Source organism: Bos taurus, chromosome 13 (genome assembly GCF_002263795.3).
Source record: "Bos taurus isolate L1 Dominette 01449 registration number 42190680 breed Hereford chromosome 13, ARS-UCD2.0, whole genome shotgun sequence".
Lineage (NCBI taxonomy): Eukaryota > Metazoa > Chordata > Mammalia > Artiodactyla > Bovidae > Bos > Bos taurus.
Window position 1 is genome coordinate 39,289,638 of NC_037340.1, and position 22,914 is coordinate 39,312,551.

General features: G+C 48.9%; 1 protein-coding gene across 1 annotated transcript in view; it reads left to right on the forward strand.

Moving 5' to 3' along the window:
- The window catches only part of SLC24A3 (solute carrier family 24 member 3), a 445,825-nt gene that overhangs the window by 398,624 nt on the left and 24,287 nt on the right, over nucleotides 1-22,914 (forward strand). The window contains exons 7-10 of the mRNA XM_025001037.2: nucleotides 1,853-1,927; nucleotides 12,300-12,325; nucleotides 15,088-15,141; nucleotides 20,882-21,015. Of these exons, the coding sequence (XP_024856805.1) occupies nucleotides 1,853-1,927; nucleotides 12,300-12,325; nucleotides 15,088-15,141; nucleotides 20,882-21,015 (289 nt within the window). The remainder of the gene's footprint in view (nucleotides 1-1,852; nucleotides 1,928-12,299; nucleotides 12,326-15,087; nucleotides 15,142-20,881; nucleotides 21,016-22,914) is intronic.

The window sequence follows — 22,914 nt, forward strand, 5'->3', positions numbered from 1 at the left end:
CCTTTACCAGCACTTCTAGAGCTTGGTCCACTGCCAGCTGAAAGACTTTGATTGTTCAGTTGTTCTGCGTTCCAGCTCAAAATTTTGTTGCTCTGATCAATTCTTCTAGTCTCTTTGTCTCCCAGGTTTATCTCTTGTTTAAAAAAAAAACAAAATCCCTTTGCTGTAACCCTGTTATAGTAGAACAAGAAGCAGCAGCGGTGCTGGGATGTTCAGTCCACCTATCTTTAACTAGAAATCCAAGAGATTTTTAAGAAAATTCAGAGTTGATACTTGCCACGTGTTTTAAGTCCATTTGCTTAATTATAATACATTTTGAAATATTCACCACCTTTTATGACCTGATGGAACGTGAACAATCTAGTCCAATTTGTCCTCTTCCTTAGATGGTGAGTGGCGGCCACAGGCTCAAAGAGTAAACAGTCCAGGGAGAGATGATAAAAGGCTGGAGAGGACACTCTGTTCTAAAGAGATTCTCGTGGTGCAAGTCCTTTTCTTGACAAGCCCTTCATCTGAAACTTGGATCTGCAAATACCAAACCAAGCAAGGCAAAATTAGCACAGAAAATACTCAGTGTCCCTACAGTGGTGGAAGAGTGTGTTAACAGAAAGAGGCTGGCCTCGTTATTCATTTTTAGCTCTATTTAAGCCATATCTTTCATGTTATTTGAATCCAGAATACCCTCTCTGGTTTGGCTTTGCCCTGATCTTTTCTTTACAGTTGGACCCAGTCATCCAGGAGGGAAGAGACACCAAAGGAGGCGTCACTGGAATCCCTTTTCCAGCTGTCTTTGGTCCCTGTTCTTATCGTAGCTCAGAGTGGCACTTGCTGTGTCCTTTTCCGCTTATGAGGCAAGGGCAAAGGCAGCTAGATGAGTCCTGTGGCCATGGGGTGGCTGACGCTTTCCTAGGGAGGTGGGAGAGAGTGAGAATGACAGCCCAGGGGGCACCTCCGATCTGGGACTCTCCCAGGCTCCTTTTGCAGAGAGTCTGCAAAAATGGACCTACTTTGCAAAACAGAGGGAAAATACCAGGTTTCCCTCCATGAAAGACTCTGAAGGACTTACCCAGGGGAGAGGACTCTCCTCCAGAATAGGGTCCCCCGCCCACAATACCCTGCCCGTCCCCTCCCCTCCTGCGGCACCAGGGGTCTCCTTCGCCTGCAGGAAGTCCACACACAAGAGGCCAAGGCTGCTTAGTCTCCAGCAAAGTGTCCACTGGTCTCAGCAGAGCCACCACCTCTAAGACAGCATTTTCTCCACATCAATAGGCAAATCAATCTTTTAAAAATTCTGATTAAGCCAGAGGTCAAGTGCCAACAAGGCCAGGCATATCACAGAGATGAGAGAAGAGGCTGGGGGCCTTCAGAAGGGCATGCCCAGCTCTGGGCAGAGTGCTGGCAGGAACAGCAAGTCAGTAGGCTCCTCCCCTCTCCTTGGCATCAGGGATACCGAGGCTGGCAGATTCCTGGGAGACTTCGACCTGGTTTTGCAGAACCTTCCTCAGATAGTCCATCTAACCCAGCCTTGCCTCTCCTTTGGGGGCCAGATCGGAGTAACAGCTGGGCAGCCCTCCCCCTTCCCCCGCTCCCTCCCTGTCTTCTTTCCTGGGCATCTCCCTGTAATGAAGTCCTGGCAGGTTCAAACCCATCTTGGCACCTGATTTTCAGGAGACCAGACTACTGTGCCCGAAGACCTTGAGTGAATTCCTTCGACTGGCAGATGGACTGGGCCTCAGGCAGAGAGAGAAGCGCTGAGCTGTGTCTGGGTCGTCACCGGCTGCAACGCCAGAGCCGGGCTGTGTCCCTCGCACAGTCCGTGTCCTGTTTCTCACCTGCCGCCCCTTCCCCCCAGGTCGTGGCTCTCTCCTCCTGGTGCCTGCTGAGGGACTCCATTTACTACACGCTGTCCGTGGTTGCGCTCATCGTGGTAAGTGTGTGCCGGGCACCTCGCCCCTTCTCTCCTGATCACCCTTCTCAGCTCGGGGCAACTTGGGACTCCTCCAGGTGGAACAGGTGCATAAAGGCAGGTGCTCTGGTCACCCAGAACCCAGCCCGATGGTTCCGGTGCTCAGAACAGGAGGTGGCTCTGCTCACCTGGCTCCATGAGCGTCCCTGCTGCTTTCCTGGGATTCTCATGATCCTTTGCTCTCACCTTCCTCACGGGCTCCGCTGTAACTCACTGCAGTGTCCCCGGGTATAGTCCTTCCTTCCTCATCCTGCCTGTCCCACACTCCCTGTGGCCATTACCACCTTCATGGGGACACCCCACACTGTGTCCCTAGTGGTGGGTGTCTCTACTGGACACCTTCATGTCCCAGGTCCAAGTGTCTCTACACATAGAATGATTTCCCCAAGGCTGGACCTCCTCCTGTATTCCAGCCCCCCACTCCCATCCTAGCCATCTAGCCTGGGAAGGATATTAAACAGATCTTCCCCCAGTTCCCACCATATGCATTGCTTCATTGTCCTATGGATTTTCACTTTGTAAAGATCTCTGCAGTGTGCCCCCTGTAGCCCATCTTACTTGAGGCTCTTTTTTATCTCTGGCCCTAACTGACAGAGCTCATTGCAGAGTAACGTAACAAGTAGCATCACTGCCAGCCACCCCCTACCTACCACTTCCATCAGTCCTCGGAGCTATGCAAATGCTGTCTCTACAAAGGACACCTGCAAATGCCAGTCCTTTGTTTAAATGAGCAGTGGCTCCAGGTCTCCTGTGGGGACAAACCCAGGCTGAGCCATCCAGGAATAGAAGGGCGGCAAAGCAGAAAGAACGCTGACGAGGGTGGGAGCTCTGACTCCTGGTCCTTCTCTCACTCGCTCTCATGACCTTAGAGGAATCAGTCTCTTCAGGTCTTAGTTTTCACACCTACTGGACAGGAATAGATCCGCTCGAGGATTTACTTACCCGTTTACGAAGCATTTACCTGCATAGTATTTCATTGTAAATCTCTATGCAAATAAGGGCTTCCCTGGTGGCTCAGATGGTAAAAAAGCTGCCTGCAATGCAGGAGACCGGGGTTCAATCCTTGGGTTGGGAAGATCCCCTGGACAAGGGAATGGCAACCCATCCAGTGTTCTTGCCTTGAGAATTCCATGGACCGAGGAGACTGGTGGGCTACAGTCCGTGGGGTCACAGAGTTGGACACGACTAGTGACCAACACATACACACATGCAAATAAGTCAAAAGTGACATTTAATACAAGACTTTGCCCAAGGAATCAGGTGGGTACTTCAGTCAATAGCAAACCTACAGCAAAGATCTTGGGTTTACAGCCACAGCCCCCACACTCCAAGGGTGACAGAGGCTCAGGAGAGTGGAGAGCAGCCCCAAGGAGGAGCAGGGCTCAGACGCCCACACTGGGATGAACACTCACTCCGCTGTATAATTCCCAGTCAGCAGACTTGAGGACACCCATGAGCTCTGTGTTCTTGTACCTGTGGAAAAGGCTCAATCACCCCAGATCTAGAGGCCTCCGTTCACCCAGCCCAGACTGCTGAAACATGCTTTGCAGGAGCTCTGTCCTGCAATGTCCCACCTGGTATAGATCACATGCACTCAGCTCTTCTGCTGTCAAGGTATTTTAGGATGATTTGTGAAAGTCATATTTTTCAAGAGATGTATTGTGGGGGGTGGTAATGAAAGTAGTTCTCTACTTTGTTGAATTCTAGAGAGATGCCCACCCATCCCCACTACAGACAAGGAAATGAGACAGAACAGCGAAGTCCAAGACCCACCCCCACCCCAGGAGCAAGGGCTCCGTGATGTCCGCGCCTGTCAGTAGACTCGCGGATATCAGCTTCACTCCATTTTCACATAGACGCCTCCTAGAACTGTGTGTGAAATAATCTGTCTTCTGTTAAGTGTATCTGGACGTGTTTGAGACAGAACAAATATATCGTTGCTAATGACTTGTGAAGAAGTGAGGCAATTTTGCTTCCTTGGGCTGCGGATGATGCTCACGCGAGCACGGTCTTTGAGCAAAGCAGTCACCTACTGTGGATGAATCAGAGCTGAGCCAGCTGGGCATGGGGCGCCGGCGGCTCTGTGTTCCCTCCAATGGCGAAAGTCAACAGCAAGTGACTCTGTGCTGTGACCTAGAGACTGGACTGGGTATTTACTGAGCCAACATCAAGCCTAGATTACTATGATCTTAAGAAAAATTACCTTTCTCCACTGTTGGGAAGTATGGAAAAGAGAACATCTGAATAATGGGGGTTTGGTCCTGGTTCTTTTGACTTTAATGGTGTTCCTCCAAATTCAGCAGCACTGACATGCCCTGCGTGCCTCCCAGAAACATGCAACCCAGAGGTTTTTAATCCGGAAGGGCCTGGGGTTGGACCCAGGAAACTTCAGTTCAACCAGGATCTTCCGTCATGATTCTGATGCCAGCAGCCCCCGCAAGCACTTGCAGAAACTCAGTCTCAAAGACAGTCGGGTACTATTTCCTCAGACGCTCACCTGCTGCGGGGCAAGTGTGATCTCCAAGACACTTGGAGAGCCGCAAAAGGGAGGCGGCGTGGCAGCTTGGTGGTCTGGATTTCTGACAGCTGTTTGTTGTTGGAGACCTTTTCACATGAGACTTTCAAACAGCATGAGGAGCAAAACAATCTAATACCCGAAGAGCAGTACTTAGCAAAGGAGGTTTCTCGGTGTCCCCAGACCCCTTCCATGCACCAGCCCCAGGCTTCTGCTCCACACGCTGTATCTTTCTGTCAAGGTTTCCTAGTCTCCTCCTTCTGTGTTTCCCCTAGTGTCATGGTAACCTCGTCACTTTTGCAGGGGGGCGGGGGTGGTTCCTTGCATAACACAAAGCTTTTCCATTGGACCCTGCAATGGGCACTGAAAAGTCCTGTACTTAGAAGCTCTCTTCCTACCCAGAAAGAATTACCAACCAGCCAAATAATTAAGCTCTTTGGGTTTGTTCTTTTTACTCTCTCCCCTTTTTACGGTTCTGAAATGTTCAGAAGATGGGCCTCCGAGGTGCCACAACGAAGAGCTCATTCACCTGGAGGGCCAAGTCCCAATGAAGAGGGACCAGATGCTGCTTCTAAATACACTTGCTCAGGCAGAGCAGCCCTGAGGACGATCCGTAAGGGCTGGGGATCTGAAGCACTGGGAAAGTCAACTTCTCTGACAGACTTGGGGCCCTTGGGCCTGGGAGAGCTGATAGGGTGCTCCTACCTGGACTGCTTGACAGCTGGCCTGGAGGCTGATGCAGAGGCCGGGCCCCAAAGCACAAACACAGCAGGGATGTTCTGAAGCCAGCAGAGCTTCATACAGTTAGCTTAGAGGCAAGGGGCTCCGTTCGGTGTCTGGGAGGCACCTACCCTTTGCTCTCTGCTGTTTTCTAGTTTGTTTCTATGTTGCTGATGTTCAAGCCCGCCTCCTCTGAAGCATATAGTGTGAGCCACTCAGTGCCCTTCTCCTGCCTCGTCAGGTGCCCACTTTAGTCCTGGGGACACTCTACAGGGGCGCGTCGGCCCTGGAGAAGCCAGAAGTGGCCCAGGAGGCTCGCCCCATGACTTGGGTCTCTCTCTGCAAGAGAGATGTCACCGTTTAGGTCCTGAGAGAGTCCCAGCTGCTGTCCCATGCCTGATGACACGCCCATCTGAAGGATAGTCCACAGGCCCTCACAGGCCCTCTGGCTGCCTCTCTCTCACACCAAGGACCCACCCCCAACTGACTGTGAGAGTTCTGGCCTCCTTGTCTGCTTTCTCCAAATTCCAGCAGGCCAGATAGTTTCCTTTATTGAAATGTTACTGTAATTTACATAATCATGTAATTTACATAAATGCAAATGATTCATTTCATCATCAATCTAACAGCTGCCCTAAAAGGAATGCTTTATTTTTACCCTTCATCTCTGCTTCAAGATCAGGGATTTTGAGCATCAGGAGAAGGGAAGCTTGGCTAGGGTGGAGGTAGCCAGGGACCCCATGAGACAGGCTCCAGATAACTTATCGGGGTTCCCAAATCCAGCCTGGGGGGTGCTTCCCTCCTGGAGAAGGGCCAAATGGGCCTTGGCAGTTGGGGGGCCCCAGGGGCAATCTAAGTGCTGGCACAGCAGAAAGAGCTTATCTGAGGTAACGCTCCCCCCTACTCAATGCAGCCCCCAACTCTGAAGGCGATTCCATGGGGACAAAGAGAGACAGGTGAGCTGACCCAACCACCAAAGACAGCCTGGAGGGCACTGTCCCATATGGTAGCCACCAGGCAGGTGAGCCTTTGGGGTCTTTTTTTTTCATTTTTATTTTATAGTGGGGTGTAGTTGATTCACAACGTTGTGTCAGTTTCAGGTGGACAGAAAGTGATTCAGTTATACATAGACATGTATCTATTCTTTTTCAAATGCTTTTCCCATTGAGCCATTGAGCTTTGGAAAGCCAGCTAGCGAGACCATGGAACCGAACCTTATTTCATTAATTTCAGTGCATGCGGCCACATGTGACTAGTGCCTATCATCTGGATAGCGTGGATGTGGAGAGCAAACCCTTCCATGGGAAGTGTACCCACCTCCTCACCCTTTTAACAAGCACAGGCTCCATACTTCACAGGACTGAGTACAGCACTGGGCCTGACGATGACGGTTCTCGAGCTGCTGTGATAGGAGTCCCATTTTACAGATGGTAACACCGAGGCTCTAGAAATCCAAGGATTTCCCCGAGGTGAGGTAGCTGCCCCCCCACTCAGGTCTCCCAGAGCAAGAAAAGAAGATGCACAACTATATGAGCCCAGCAAAGAATTCAGGTTTTTCATCCAACAAAACCGGCCTCATGCAGTCTGATTTTACTGCACCTAACATGCATCTACCTCTACAGAAGCGCCCGAAACACCTCTTTACCCGGAGACTGAACATCAGCCTCCCTCTCCTGGGAGTCTTTCATTAAGATGACTCATCTTCCGTAATCCAGAAGCCATCTCTCCCCCTTCTGTGAGAGGAGGGACACTGGGCACCCACAGGGATGGCTGTCCTCTGGGCCCTGGCCTCCGTGACCTGTCCCCACCGGGCCCCTTCCTCTCACTCCAGCCTGAAGACTCTGAGGTCCTCATGCCCACGGTTCCATTTCAGGGCCTGGCAAAGCGGGAATGACTGTGGCGGCCAGAAGATTCTCACAGGGAAGGATGTGGAGAACGTCCCATTTCCTCAAACAAACCAAAGGGCCCCCTGTTGCCCTAATCCCTGCCCAGGCTCTGCTCAAGCCCTGCCTTTACACCCGCCATCCTTGCCACCCTCCCTTAGCCCCCGCACCGTCAGGTCAGCCCGCTGGAGATCCTCATGTGGGAATTCCTGTTTACCCTTCAAGTGGAAACCATATCCATGCCTCACGGCTGTTTTCCAGTGTTTCCCATCTGACTCCTCTTAGAGGGAATCGCCACGGCCTCAGCTAAGCCACCCACCCACACCCGAGGCCCCAGAGCCTGGGAAGGCAGGCCTCCAAGACGGCACATCTCCTGAGGGCACCTGTAGCCGAGGAAGGAGAATCTGCAGGGAGCAGTTTCCCTTCCCAGCGGGGAGGATGTTCAAGGTTTCAGGCTCTTCAAAGAGAATGATGGTGTTGATTTTCTCCTTTTACTTTCACTGCTTAAAATTCTGATGGTGCCAGTGATTATGATTCCAGCTACAAGGTCTCAGCTTCAGCAAGGCAGCCACCCGGCCGTGGTTACCGCCTACAACCAGCCAACCCGAGGCCACCGAACAGTGCGGGGCCAGCCCAGCCTCTCTCTCTGGCTCACTGGCCTGTAACCCCTGGCAGTCCATTCCCTGGTGTCCCATCTCGAGTATCTGGGATGCTCTGTCATCCAGGGAGTCGCATGTCTGATGGAAGCCTGTCTCTGGGAAGAATTCTAGACCACATGCCAACACTGAAAAGCTGGTTTCCATGGTAGCCCATCTATTTCCCAGAGGCCTGGAGGAAAAGTGTTTTTTTCATATTCACTCCTGTGAATTCCCGTTTAGCTGGTCCCTGGAACACCTGGAAAGCCTAAGGTGAAGCCTGAGGTCGATCTGGAGGAACCACGTGTGGGTCAAAGGGCCGGACCAGCTGTGCAGCAAATCTGGGGCGACATGTGTTACAGGGGATATCGCGGGCCTGGTTTCAGCCAACCAGCAGAGAACAGAAAGCTACTTCCCCAAGTAGTTGCTGTTCAGTCGCTAAGTCATGTCGGATTCTATGTGATCCCATGGACTGCAGCACAGCAGCCTTTCACTATCTCCTGGAGCTTGCTCAGATTCATGTCCATTGAGTCAGTGTTGCTGTCTAACCATCTCATCTCTACTCCCTTCTCCTTTGGCTTTCAATCTTCTCCAACATCAGGGTCTTTTCCAATGAGTTGGCTCTTCACATCAGGTGAACTAAGTATTGGAGCTTCAACTTCAGCCTCAGTCCTTCCAATGAATATTCAGTTGATTTCCTTTAGAATTGACTGGTTTGATCTCCATGCAGTCCAAGGGACTCTCAAGAGTCTTCCTCAGCACCACAATTTGAAAGCTTCAGTTCTTCAGCGCTCAGCCTCCCTTACTGTCCAACTCTCACATCCCTACGTGATTACTAGCAAAACTATAGCTTTGACCATACGGACCTTTGTCAGCAAAGTGATGCCTCTGCTTTTCAATACGCTGTCTAGGTTGGTCACAGCTTTTCTTCCAAGGAGTAAGTCTTTTAATACCATGGCTGCAAGTCACCGTTGGCAGTGATTTTGGAGCCCAGGAAAATAAATTGTCACTGCTTCCTGAAGGCTCCGCTGCAACATCCAGGAAAAAAAGGGCAGGTCAGCTCGAGGTCAGCTCCATCCGCACCCTAGTAGGGCCAGTGATCGCATGTGAGTGTAAATACGGGACCCGCCCGTCAGCATCCCAGAGCCCCGGAAAGGAGCTGCCTCCCGAACGTGACCCCGCCCCGTGACCGAGGTGGGCTGGTGACAGGCGCCCGCGGGAGGCTGTCTGTCCAGAGGCGCTTGCCCTCTGCCCAGAAGATGTCCTGGAGCCCAGAAGGGGAATGGTCCTCCTTCATCACATCCCTTCATCACATCCTCCCCTCTAGGGCCGCGGGGCCAGGCGCGGGGCTGGACCGTGAGCGCCACCTAGTGGGAGCCGGCCGGAACTGGGGGCGCGTTTCTCATCTCAGGAGAGGAGAGTGAATGCAGGTTTTCTTCTTCCCTGGTCTCCCCGCCTGCGGGGGTGGGGGAAGTCGTTTTGTCTTCTTTTACTCACAGAGGACATGAAAATACAGAGGGATATGCAACACTTGTCTTAGAAGAATTAAATGAAATAAAATCTCTAAGGAATAAGAAATCCACTCCATCCAGCCATCAGCAGCACCCAGTGAGAAACACTGTCCTTGGCATCGGAAGTTTTGAGACAGGCTGGCTCCACGCTCCCTCCGGATGCCCTGGAGATGTGCTGCCTGGAAGGACCTTTTCGGTGAACAGGGCAGATGTCCTGTGTGGGCGACCATCAGTCAACCCGCCTCCTCCAGGCGCCGCCAGACTCCGCAGGCAGGTCTTCCTCTCCACAAACAAGCCTCTTTCCATTCAGATGCTCTCCAAGTCCTGATTGCTAGCTCCTTATAGCCATTGTATTGTTCTTTTTGGAGGCCCCTGGTGTTTCCACCCAATCGTTTTGAGGAAGGGAGATCAAACCCAGACCGTGTTCTCAAGTGGGCCACAGGGTGGCTTAGTCCTTGGGGCTCTTAGGGTCAGGGAGCAGCACCATTGCCTCTGTTGTCTGGAAATTTCTGCTTCTCTCTCCCTCCACACCATTTGCCTCCAATGGTGGGGCGCCCCACTATTTCTCTGACATTGTGTTCCCTGTAAATTCTGCTCTCACTTTGGAATCCTTTGCACAGTTAAGCCCATTCTGGGTTTTTTCACTGCTATGATCATTAAGATAATAGCTAAAAACATACAGAGCCCTACCCCCATCTGTCATATGTCACGAAATAAGGCTTCCTTAGAGCTGCTTTCATATTGTGGAGTGTCAGCTGCCCTCCCCAGAGACACACATGAAATTGGTCATCTAATCAACTCTTCACCAGTATCTTGTGCTCTCTTAAGTAGCTACAAATTGATTGCTCTATCCTGTTGCCCAAGACTGATATTGAATTAACTTCAATTAATAGAAAACATTTTCCAACTTCAGTCATTGGTTCCGTTCCATGATTCCTTGGATTTTTTTTAAAGCTAATGATTACATAAAAGCGACTGGAATGGATTCTGTACCATCCAACCTGGGTCATAGGGCAGTTTCCTTGACTTCTTTTTTCCCATCCTGGTTTGACATCTTCATCCGAACGCCAGCCTGTTGGATGCAATAACAACAGATGACAGAAGGACGAAACCTGATGGAATCAATGTCTTTTTCGGTGTCTTGTTGGGAACAGTGAGTTACCAAGAAAGGTGGCCACTTTCTCCTCATCCTTCTCTCTATGCCTTCGGGGTGACTGGAGGGAGGTCCTCTCTTGAGCCTTTGAGCTGCACCTGCTGGGCTTTGAGGTTGTCTGTGTCTCTCACAACTGGTGGTGGTTATCATCGCCAGCGACTGCGTGATGCCAGTTGTTAGCCAAGTTAACCATCTCAGTGCCATGATCACCCTCTATACTGGATGCTTCTGCCTCGGAGACTCCAGTGGGCCCCGGCCCGATGGAAAGCCACTCAGAGATGCTTGAGCCCAAATCAGTCATGTTCTGAGTGTAGGCAAAGAAAGAGCTTCCTGCTGGAATGAAACGGAGGGTACTCATTTGGTTTCAACACCATGCCATCTGGGCAAATAGGGTGCCATGGAAGGAACAGAAAATTAGAGCCAGGGCTGGGTTTTAGGACCAACTCTCCAGCTAAGTGAGCAATCTCAGGGAAACAATGCGTGTTCTCCATAGCCCCATTCCCTGTGTAAATCAATGAGCCAAGATCATACCACTTTTCCCCCCCAAATAAGAAGCGATTTTAGATGCTATTACTATATGGATCAGGGCTTAAATAAATTCAGTCCTGTTGTGTATTTTTTTTGCATCCTAACTGATGAAGGAGGTTTTCTGTGTGGCCCTGTGTGTTCTCCACTGCCTCTGACCCTGATAAGCTCCCTTCACATACGGCAGGCCCGTGGCCCAGGGCGTGGGCAGCTAACAGCGTCCAGCCAGGATCTTCACAGTCGTTACTGCATGCATTTTTATTCTCTCTCTACACATGGTGCAGAGAAGGCAATGGCACCCCACTCCAGTACTCTTGGCTGGAAAATCCCATGGACGGAGGGGCCTGGTGGGCTGCAGTCCATGGGGTTGCTAGGAGTCAGACACGACTGAGCGACTTCACTTTCACTTTTCACTTTCATGCATTGAGAAGGAAATGGCAACCCACTCCAGTCTTCTTGCCTGGAGAATCCCAGGGACGGGGGAGCCTGGTGGGCGGCTGTCTATGGGGTCTCAGAGTCGGACACGACTGAAGCGACTTAGCAGCAGCAGCTACACATGGTGTTGATTCTCCACTTCCAGTTGTGATGCAAAATTTTCTTTGAAAATAAGTTCTTTAGAGGAAATGAAAGAGTAGGTTGACTGATCGGAAAATACTGAGTCCCTAGACACCCACTGCTACTGCTACTGCTGCTAAGTCGCTTCAGTCGTGTCCGACTCTGTGCGACCCCATAGACGGCAGCCCACCAGGCTCCACCATCCCTGGGATTCTCCAGGCAAGAACACTGGAGTGGGTTGCCATTTCCTCCTCCAATGCATCAAAGTGAAAAGTGAAAGTGAAGTTACTCAGTCGTGTCTGACTTGTAGCGACCCCATGGACTGCAGCCCACTAGGCTCCTCCATCCATGGGATTTTCCAGGCAAGAGTACTAGAGTGGGGTGCCATTGCCTTCTCCGCTAGACACCCAAGTGCTTACATAAGAGCTTGAAGGTGCTGTACAAGGCACAGAGACATGCAAACAGCTTCCAGGTGGCCCATAAATGGCTACTGTTTGGACACCCCCACCAAGCTCTGCGTTGCCTTCCAGATCCAAAATTCTACAGATAACAAGCTTGGGCTTCCCTCTTATTCCACCCTCGGACAGAAAATGGGCTGATGCTCTGTTCTCTGAACCAGGCCCACCCCAGTCTGCCAGCAGACCTCCCTCCACTGACACTGACCAGAGACTCAACCAGCACAGAGGGGAGTGCCCACAGACGCTTCAGACTCCAAACCAGCCCCAGCCCTGGTTCCCACCAACCAGCCACGAGGGCAAATAAAGTGCAGTGATAAGGCATGTGTGTGCATGTATGTGTGTGTCTAATCTTCTCTTTTTTTATCTTCTTTTTAACAGTTCATTTATGATGAACAAGTTTCCTGGTAAGTACCTGTCTTCCCCTTCCAAGTTCCCCTTGCTGTGTTTCAGAGATAGTACCTTAAAAACCAGAATCAGAGTTTAGGAAAGAAAGGGAAATGTCAGGGCAGCTTGGAATGGCTAGCACTTCTTGGGAACCCTGTGTCCATCTCAACAAACAAACCAGCTTTAACGGAGCAGAGGCCGTTTCCCTTGGGCTGGGCTAGTGCACTTCCTTTGGAGACAGATCTTTCATCCAGATTCGATGGTGTGATTTAACTGTCCTTTTCTGCAGTCAGCCATGGGCAAGGCCATGGACAAGATTTGATGAACTTTTCCAGTTGTTCAGACCACATTGCCATATTCTGAATACCATATATATCACAGGAGCCAGAGGTGGAGGCACTTCCATGACCTTTAACCTGTTAAAGTTCTGCCTAACATTCAAGATAAACTTGGAGCTCTGAAAAACCAGTGATTTCCTGATAGATTAAAAATATTGCCCAAATTAAATATGTGGGAACATTTGCATTTGGGTCAATGTCCAAACCGCCTTTTTTGAGATGAGTTCTGAGCATGTCAGCTGTGTTTGTAATGGAAACAGAAATTGGGTGTGCTGTGCATTCTTGTTCCCTTTTTCAAATATTTGATCTGTGGAAGTAGAGTGATGTGAAAATACAGCTACTTTTTCTGAGATAACGTCTCAGAAATAGGCAGTTGTGATGCTGCAGGTAGGCGACTTGCATGGTGTTATTTAAAGCTAAGAATGAGGTAGCAAAAAAGTACAAATAATAGGTTCCTACTATATAGCACAGGGGGCTGATGTATTCAGTATCCTGTAATAAACCATATGGAAAAGAATATGCAAATAATAATAATAGGTTATATCATTTTTAAGTAAAAATAAAGATGTACAAAGCCCAGCCGTCTTCATTTTCAGCAAAATGAGTGCTAGCCCTTTGCAGGAGCAACACCTATGCATCCTAGGTCGTCACCGTGATTTCAGAATTAAAGGTGTCGGGGGACATATCACATTGACCATAAATGTTACATGCTATTCAGGGTATTAAGGTATCCTGCTCTCTCTCTCCTCTGCCCAAGAGGGCAAGGGGGAGACAGCTGGGAGAGCTTGCTCTAAGACAAATGGTCTGTATACTGACTGACTCGTAAGAAACAGGAAGGAAGTCTTCTTTGAATAACAGTGATCAATGGGCTGAAAGGGATCAAGATGCCTGGGAGAATCTCAGCTCAGAGGCCAGGGAGAACCTCCTCGTGGGATCCACCTGGACCTGGTTACCATATGCAATGGTGATATTGTCCCCACATGTCCTTAGAGATTGAGTGCAGCACAAGAAAACTTACAGAGGCATTGCCACTTGAACTCATGGCACAGTTAACACAGCCAGCACTCTCTCTCAGCAAACAGCAGGTGCCTAAGCGTTGCTCAGTGTTGCTGCTCTCTGCTAACCATGCTGCCATAAGGACAACGAGTTATGATCACAGTTGACCTCAGAAATCTTTCTGCTGCGTTTGTGCAGAAAACCTGAAGCAAGGAGATTCACAGGTGGTTTCCCATCTGTTGGTCTTAGAAGGAGTCCCCTCTCATCTCCCTGGCCTTGCTCGTGAAAACTGCATAGGAGGAAGTGAGAGCAGGTTCCTGGCAAGTCCGTGTCAGTCCTTAGCCTCCTTCTGGAGACTTTAGGTGGTTTGGACCCCCAACTTCTTTCAGCAGCATCACCAGCATCACCAGCACTGTGTCTATAATAGCCTCATACAGTATCTGCAGAATCATTCTTGACCCATGGTGGTGGCCCATGGCGAGGCCTTACTCACCATAACTCAGAGCCCACCTCGTCGGCTGACTGCTTCTCTCCAACACTGCATTCTTCTAAAACAGCACTGCGGCAGGAACCTGTGTGTGTGTCCTTTTCATGTTTGACCACATATTTCTCTGGGATCAGTTTCTAGACATGGAACTTGAAAAAGCACAGGAAAGCCATAACCTAAAATTTCTCCATAGACCATCCCTCATGAACCTTTTCTTGAAGCAAAAATGATGCTCTCAATTGACTAGTTAAATTCTACACCTGAAGAGGAACCTAGAAATCAGGTTCCTTGTTTTCTAACTGGAAGTTACTAAAATCAAGAAACTAGAGGAAGCATTCAAAGTATCAAAAGTTCAAGGTACATTCCAGAGGTTTCATTATTTTTCCCTTGACCATTCTCCCACTTATTCATTCTTATCCTTTCTGACAGCACCTTCCCTGACCCAGGTGTGTGTATCTGTCTGTCTGTCTTCTCCCTCCCTCCCCTCTCTCCTTCTCTGTCTCCATCTCCCACTATCTAATGAATCTAACAGGCCTTACTCCAATGAAGCCAACAGTCCCTTGGTTGCTCCTGTCAATTCCTCCAGGTTGCCGTTTGTATCCGAATTGTTTTAGTGAATGATTAAGCTGTGGTCAGACTTAATACATGCAGTCTTATATTCAGCAATATGACAGAAGTCTTGCTGTGCTCAAAGCACTCTTTGGAGTGAGCAAATAACAGAGAAGAGGAAGCATTCTCCTTTTAAGTGGAGGAAGGAAGAAATCCTCGAAAGCTGGGTGCTGCCTAGGACGTGTGTATAGATCAGGAACTGTGTGTGTGTGGCTTTTGCATCTACCTCATCCTTACCGTGCTTGGCAGGTTTAGTTGTTGTTCGCATCACGCGCGCGTCTAAGGGAGTCTGGGGTGTGGCATGTGCGTCTTGGTGGCTTCCGCTAACTAACCATTCTTGGCTTGTCCACAGGTGGGAGTCTTTGGTCCTCGTGCTGATGTATCTCATCTACATTGTCATCATGAAGTGAGTAAGATCCCTTCTCAGTTTCTCTCCCCAAACTCTTTCCTGCACTCAGCGTTATGTGATGATGTGGACAGAGGGACATTGCCCTTGCCCCTCTTCAGGACCTGGCAGCCTAGTTTTTGACTGTTTCTTTGTTCGCTTTCATAATAAGAAAGGTGGCAAAACTTCCCATATAGGCTTCTCCTTAGGACCGTTCCAGTGTCCCCATACCCGGGAGCTGGCTTCCCACAGAGCAGGTGATTCAAGAGAGGGCACAAAGGACCCAGCAACACCTTCTATGATCCAGCCTCACAAGTCACACACTGTCCCTTCTGCCACGTTCTATTCGTTAGAAAAGAGTCAGTCTGGTCTTCACTCCTTGCCTTTCCGAGAGAGGAGAGTCAATTACCTGTGGACATGTTTTAGACCACCAGATCATGCATTCTTTTTCCCCATGGAGTCTGGGCAGATTACCACTTGTATCAGGAGTTACGTTGCTGATGCTTCCCATGTTCTAACGTAAGATGTAAGCACTGTGGTCAGAAACCTGCTGGGTCATCTTTTTTGACAAGGACCATTGAGATGAGGAGTTTGTAAACAGTGCAGAGATACTCTGTGCTGCAGCCACCTGCCCCCACGGAAGCAATTGCATTGCTTCGAATTAGCCCATCCTCTCCCCAGCCCATGTGACTGCAGGAGTGACCGCCTCCTCTAGGGGGAGGACAGGAGGCCACTCTTTGTGTCCGACTCTTTGTGACCCCATGGACTGCAGCACGCCAGGCTTCCCTGTCCATCACCAACTCCCAGAGCTTGCTCAAACTCATGTCCATCGAGTCGGTGATGCCATCCAACCATCTCGTCCTCTGTCGTCCCCTTCTCCTCTGTCCTTCAATCTTTCCCAGCATCAGGGTCTTTTCTAGTGAGTCAGTTCTTCGAATCAGGTGGCCAGAGTATTGGAGTTTCAGCTTCAGCATCAGTCCATCCAATGAATATTCAGGACTGATTTCCTTTAGGATGGGGGGACTCTCAAGAGTTTTCTCCAACACCACAATTCAAAAGCATCAATTCTTCCGTGCTCAGCTTTCTTTATAGTCCAGCTCTCACATCATACATGACTACTGAAAAAAACATAACTTTGACTAGACGGACCTTTGTCGGCAAAAGTTCCTTTTGTCTGACTGCTGCCAGAAATTGCTGACGTGGATGCATCTGGTAGCAGTCTGCCACTGACACGTCAAGTTTTCTTTGCTGTTGAGGCCTAACAAAAATTAATTCTGGTGGCTGAGAATCCTGTCGGGAGAAATCAGTGTGGCCGTTGGCCAATGTCACAGGAACAGTGAAGGCAGGAGCTGGCTTGACCAATGGCCGGGGTAGGCTGTGAGCCATCTGCCACCATTGCACCCAATATGATGCCCAGTTTCCACCTCAGGAACTGTCCATGTTCAGCGTGGACCCAGCATCTGGATCTTGTGACTGAACGAGACTATTTCAAGACTAGAACCTCACCCAAAGTTATCCTGATGTGGAATTGCCATGATGGTAACTGACATCACAGTTAAGATGACAAAACCAGGTGCTTTTCCCACAAATCACACACCTCAGTACATCAGCTCCCATAAAAAAGCCGAGTTGGCCCAAAGGCTTTCCATAGTTTCTAGACTCCAAGGAAATGCCTTTAAAGACAGGAGCAGCCAACTTATTTCTCTTTCTCTCAAAGAGCAAAACTATCAGGGAATCCATGCCACCGTCAGAAAGCCTCAACAATACACGTCTTCTTTCAGCATTTTTTATTTCATGTGTTTGTTTTATTTTTTTTAACATTTGGTTCTTTGAGACCCCAGTGAGTCAAGAGCTCTCATCTCCCCTTTTGAAAAGGTGGATTCATCAATTATTCCAGAAGAACTGACTGAGTGTCTGCTATAAGCCAAACATGGATCTTGGGTTTTAAAATCTGAATTTAGATGAAAGCATGTCCCATACTGAATTCACTAAGGGCTGTACAAGAATAAGGAGGCCTTTAGAAAGTTCTTTTTATCTAAAAAGAAGGAAGATTGAAGAATTTTGCTAGCATGCACTCCATAAGCACCACACCCCTCTACTGAGCCATCGTAACATCTGTGAGTTGCAGGCGGGGCATGTGGACATGAAGAAAACACACTGAACAATTTCCCTACCCCAAGCCAAGTCCAATGTGAAAGCTAATGAGGTGTGTTTCTGCTGATGCGTCAGCATTACCAACTTCCCAGCTGTTCAGACCAGCAGGATACAAATAAAGTGGGGAAAGGCAGCTACTGCGCTCGTGAAATTTTCTGCATAAATTCTGGTCCCAAGTTCTAAATTGAAATCTCTGCTCTTTTGCCATTCCCCTCAGTAATCACAGGCTTTAATCATTGGGTTTTATAAAATCTGATTTATAAAATTGCATGCTTCACAATAAAGCAGCTTTGGGGTGCAAGCACAAAATTTAAAACATTCAATTAAAAATATAAAACAGCAGCAGCCATTGAAAACAGCCTGTATTAGAATTGTCAGCTGCCTCCTGGATGGATTGCTTAAAAATGATTTTTAAACATTCTGTCTGAAGGTCAAAAAGCAATTCTGGTTTGGCCCAGCAGGTAGAAACCTTAAGGGAGCCTGAAGCATACCTGACCTTGGCGAGGATTGATTTCTGTCCTTCTGGGTCATTTCACTGGGATTTGGTTCCCAGATGAGGCAGTGTGGGCTTGTTGTTAAGATCAAGTGCCTCCCTTGCAGCCCTGGCTGCAGAACTGAGCCAGGTGGTTCTGGTATTTTGAATCTCATTTTTTGCTTCTAGGAACAGAAGGAATGATGCTTTCTACCTGAAAGGCTGTTTGTAAGGATGGGATGTGATAGAATAGTTAATTAACTGATATCCAGTTCCACGAAAGTGCTCATAATGATGCAATACATAGCATTAGTATCCTATCATCCAAATCCAAGTACGTACACAACACACAGTTGTGAACTTTTAAAGCAAACCCCCTGGAGAGTCAGTATTTCTGGGGGGGAAAGTGGATTCTAAGTCAAGATGACAGAAACAGTGCCTCTCCCTGGAGCTCCTCCAGGAGGGGGGACAGAGGATGAGGAGACCATGCCATGAAGAATGCTGGCCTGCAGAGCAGTCAGCAGAATAGCATGACACACCCCATGTGCTCTCCACGAGTTGCCCCACTATTGACTTGCACCCACACTGCCAGCTGTATCACTCCCTCCACATGATCTGAAACCCCAACTTGCCTGCTAAGTCCCTTCAGTCATGTCCAACTCTTCTCAACCCTATGCACCGTAGCCCGCCAGGCTCCTCTGTCCATGGGTTCTCCAGGCAGGAATACAAGAGTGGATTGCAGGCCCTCCTCCAGGGGACCTTCCCAACCCAGGGATTGAACCCACATCTCTTATGTCTCCTGCATTGGTAGGCAGGTTCTTTACCACTAGCACCACCTGGGAATCCCCGTAAAGTCCCGGACATCATACCATTTCATCTACCCAAATGTCAGTACTTGTCTCTAAAAAGACTCATTTTTAACCCAGCCACACTATCATGATCATACCTAAAATGAATGCTAATTCTTTAATATGATTCAGTATCCAATGTTCAAATTCTCAACAGTCTCATAAATATCATTTTTTACAGTTCCTTCGGTCTCATAAATGTCATGAATAGTTTAAAAAGCAGAATCCAAATAAATTCCACTCATCACTCTTGGTTGCTCCATATTCTAGATCTCTTTGAGTTTATAAATTCCCCCTTTTTTTTTCCTTGCAATTTAGTCTTGAATGAAATCTGATTGATGGCTCTGCAGAGTTTCCCACAGTTAAGACATTGTTGATTACATCTGCGGGGTAGTGTGACCTGTTCCTCCAGCCCCTGTATCCCTCCATGTCAGTCGTTGATCCCATTCAGGTTAGACTGTGTCCAGAGTGGTGGAGAGTCACACCAACAGACGCCTGGATCACTGTGTTATCTTGGCAGCTGCTGATCCTCAATATCTGGCTCCATCATTTCATCATGTTGCAGAATAGTCATGTTCTCATTCTATTCCTTGCAAGCCCTGAGATTATAAACCCTGAGAGTGGGCCTGCCCACTGCCCTTTCCATGGCTGCCACTGTCCCTATAGACTAGCTTTCTCTTCTCCCTCAGGCCTGTAGGAAGCACCTCAGGCTCCCAGGGTGAACAGGAAGGGGCCCAGCCGTAGAGGATCCCCCACCTGTATCTCCATGGCAGGCCCACCACCCAGAGCTGCACTAAGAACAGAGGATGCAGTGGGAAGGGACCCCCAAGGGGCCTCATGTCTGTAGCAGGAAAAGGGATGAAGAAGAGGAGGGGGAACTCAGCTTGAGTGGCACGTGAGCTGGATTTAGAATCTAATGCTTGGGTGCTGTTCTGTGGGAGGCCAGGGACCAAGCTGGTGGGACCCCTCAGTGGGTTTTCCCATGGTCAGTAAGCCATCAGGACCTTTAAGTCTCTTAGTGGAAAAAGCAGCGAGGGCCACAGTGCCCTGGAGACGCTGCCCGCTGGCTGTCTTTGCCCCTGAGTTTCCTAGGATTCCTCCATGGGAGTCTTCTAATACCAATGATAAAGGGACCAGGACAGTGCCTGCCAGAGCATCCCAGGAACTTGACTAAGCTGCCTTCCTTCCAACACACATGGGAGAAACTCCACACAGGGTTTTGATTCTTTCCCTCAGTCATTCTGAAGAAACACAGCCCAGAATTTTGTCATAAAGCCAAGAGCCCCACAGACCTGGAATTATGGCACAACAGTGACAGACTTTCCCAGGATCGCAGCTTGTGACCTCAGGAAACCAAAGGCAGACAGAGACTTCGGCAGCCAGCCCGCCAGTGCACATGGACTGTGATGCTAGCAGGACAGATGGATGTGACACCTTGACCTTCCTCCACCCAGCATGGCCCTGATAGCAAAGGCCCTGGGGACACGGCCCAGAGGAGGGAGTCTTTGCTCATCCCTCTGAGTCTCATCACAGCCCTTCCATGCATGGACCACGAGGTGTTGTTCAGTAGCTCAGTCATGTCTAACTCTGTGACCCCATAGACTGCAGGACGCCAGGCTTTCCTGTCCATCTCCATCTCCCAGAGCTTGCTCAAACTCACGTCCATTGAGTCGGTGATGCTATCCAACCATCTCATCCTCTGTCATTCCCTTCTCTTCCCGCCTTCAATCTTCTCCAGCATCAGGGTCTTTTCCAATGAGTCGGCTCTTCACATGAGGTGGTCAAAGTATTGGAGCTTCAGCTTCAGCATCAGTCCTTCCAATGAATATTCAGGACTGATTTGCTTTAGGATGGACTGGTTGGATCTCCTTTCTGTCCAAGGGACTCTCAAGAGTCTTCCCGAACACCACAATTGAAAAGCATCAATTCTTCAGTGCTCAGCTTTCTTTATGGACCAACTCTTACATCCATACATAGATCATGAGTAAGGGAACTCAATCCCAGAGCTCCCCCACTGACATGAAAGACTGCAGAGAAAGCAGTGTGTCCCTATTTATCTGTCTGAAGTTGGTTTTATTTTCACTTACCATATATCCTCAAGATGGGGAAATGGGCTGAATATTCTGGGGAAAACAGGATGATAAAACAGTAACCATATTAACCTGAGGCACCGGGTCTCTCACCCGTGTCCAGGCTGAGGGAGCTTTGGGGAGCTTTGGGGAGCCAGGAGCCCAGGAGGGAGGAACGGCAGTGCTGATGGGCTCTTTCTGCTCCCGGCCGTGTCCAGATACAACGCCTGCATACACCAGTGCTTCGAGAGGAAGACCAAAGGGGCCGGAAACATGGTCAATGGCTTGGCCAACAACGCCGAAATGGACGACAGCGGCAACTGCGACGCAACCGTGGTGCTACTCAAGAGAGGTAACCCTGGGGCCGTGCCCCACTGCGGGGCTGCGCCGGGTGCCACCGGCCCCACAGGGCGTGCCTGCCCGGGGAGCACCGCCCCCACTCCCTCCCATTGGCTGTGTCCGGGAATATCCTGGTGATGGGCGGTCTCTGGAAGCTGTGGAAGTTCTTGGACCAAACGTGCTGAGGTTGATAACAGAGAAACAAGATAGTAAAGGAGACGCCAGGGGTGTCAAGGTGCTGACTGTCTCCCATTCTGGCTGTGTGACCTTGGAGCAAGTTACTTAACCTCTCTGAGCCTCAATTTTCTCTTCTGTAAAAGGAGGATAATTTTTATAGCAAGTTAAGGAGATAAAGTATATAAAATACTCCATTAATGATAGTTGTTATTAGTGTATATTTATATCCGAATTCACTTTCAGGCTATATTACCTCAGTTTCCCACCTGCAAAATAACATAGAAAAGAAAGGGAAAGTGAAGTCACTCATTCGTGTCTCATTCTTGGTGACCCCCTGGACTGTAGCCCGCCAGGCTCCTCTGTCCATGGAATTCTCTGGGCAAGGATACTGGAGTGGGTTGCCATGCCTTCCTCCCAGGGATCTTCTTGACCCAGAGATCAGACCTGGGTCTCCTGCATTGCAGGCAGATTCTTTACCATCTGGGCACCAGGGAAGCCCTAAAAGTGTGAAAGTGTTAGTCACTCAATCACTCCCCCAAATTCTGATATTCAGGAGATGCTTAGTAAGCAGTTGCTATTCCAAGAGAAATAATACAATGCTCTTAATAATATTCTTTCTTAAAGGAACATGGAAAATTATCATTTACTTTTGCCTAGAATGTGTTTCAGTTTTCATTTAACTTTTTTTTTAACTTTCCTATTGAAATGTGTGGGTTTATTTCTTCTCAGTCCCATTTCCTTACTTTTCAGGGAAGGGAAAAAAAGAAAAAGAAAAATCTATAGGTTATTTCCAAGTACATAGCTCAGTTTGAAATCTGTGGGTAATTATTAGAATTTGAAAATCAATTTTTTGATGTAGTTTTCTCACTAATTATACTATACTAATTTCTCACTAATTATACTCATGTTTAACGAAAGACTTTTGAGTATTCAGCGCTATCCCACATAAGGATTTCATTTCATTTCTTCTCTGCAGGGTAGTTTATAACAATAAAAGGAATACTCTTAGAGAACCAAAGAGAGCTACCTACTATTAGTCAGTATTTCCAGAGATCATTTCATGGTTTAGTGGCCTGGAGAACAGGAGTGAGGCTGTGACCTGTGAGCTGCGTCCTCACATTGCAATATCCACACGGAAGAGATTGGGCCATGGAGGAAGTATTCTTCAGGCCTGCTAGCAGATCATTTCACAGGATTTTCCCTAAGCACCCTCTGGACTTGAGCCTCTGTAAGCTGGCCAGCTGCCCGCCCCCCACCCCAGTCTGCCCTGCATCCCACACCGTGCCCTCTGCTTGGACTAGCATCAGTCCTGGAGCTTTTAACAGCCTACTGTGAACACTCTTGACATTTGAAAAGGGCATAAAGGGTTACTAAAGACAGTTGGGGTCTTTCCTATGCCCCAGATATTAGTGGCAGGAAAAGAATCCTTTGAGGAGAAAGGAAAATTCTCTTATGTTATAATTCATTCTTACTATGTCAGAGAAGGACTCAAACTGTTTTAAGTCATTTCAAAGGAAGTATAGATGAGCCCATGGAAAGCAGATGTTGACTCTTCTTCAAAGTTTAATCACAACCTTTCCGGGACAGACGGGTGGGTGGGTGGATGGATGGATGAGTGGATGGGTGGGAGGGTTGGTGGGTTGGCGGATGGATGTATGGAAAGAAGGAAAGGAGGGAAGAAAGGAGAAAGGGAGGGAGCAAGAAAGATAAGGGAGGGAAGGAAGATGAATGAATA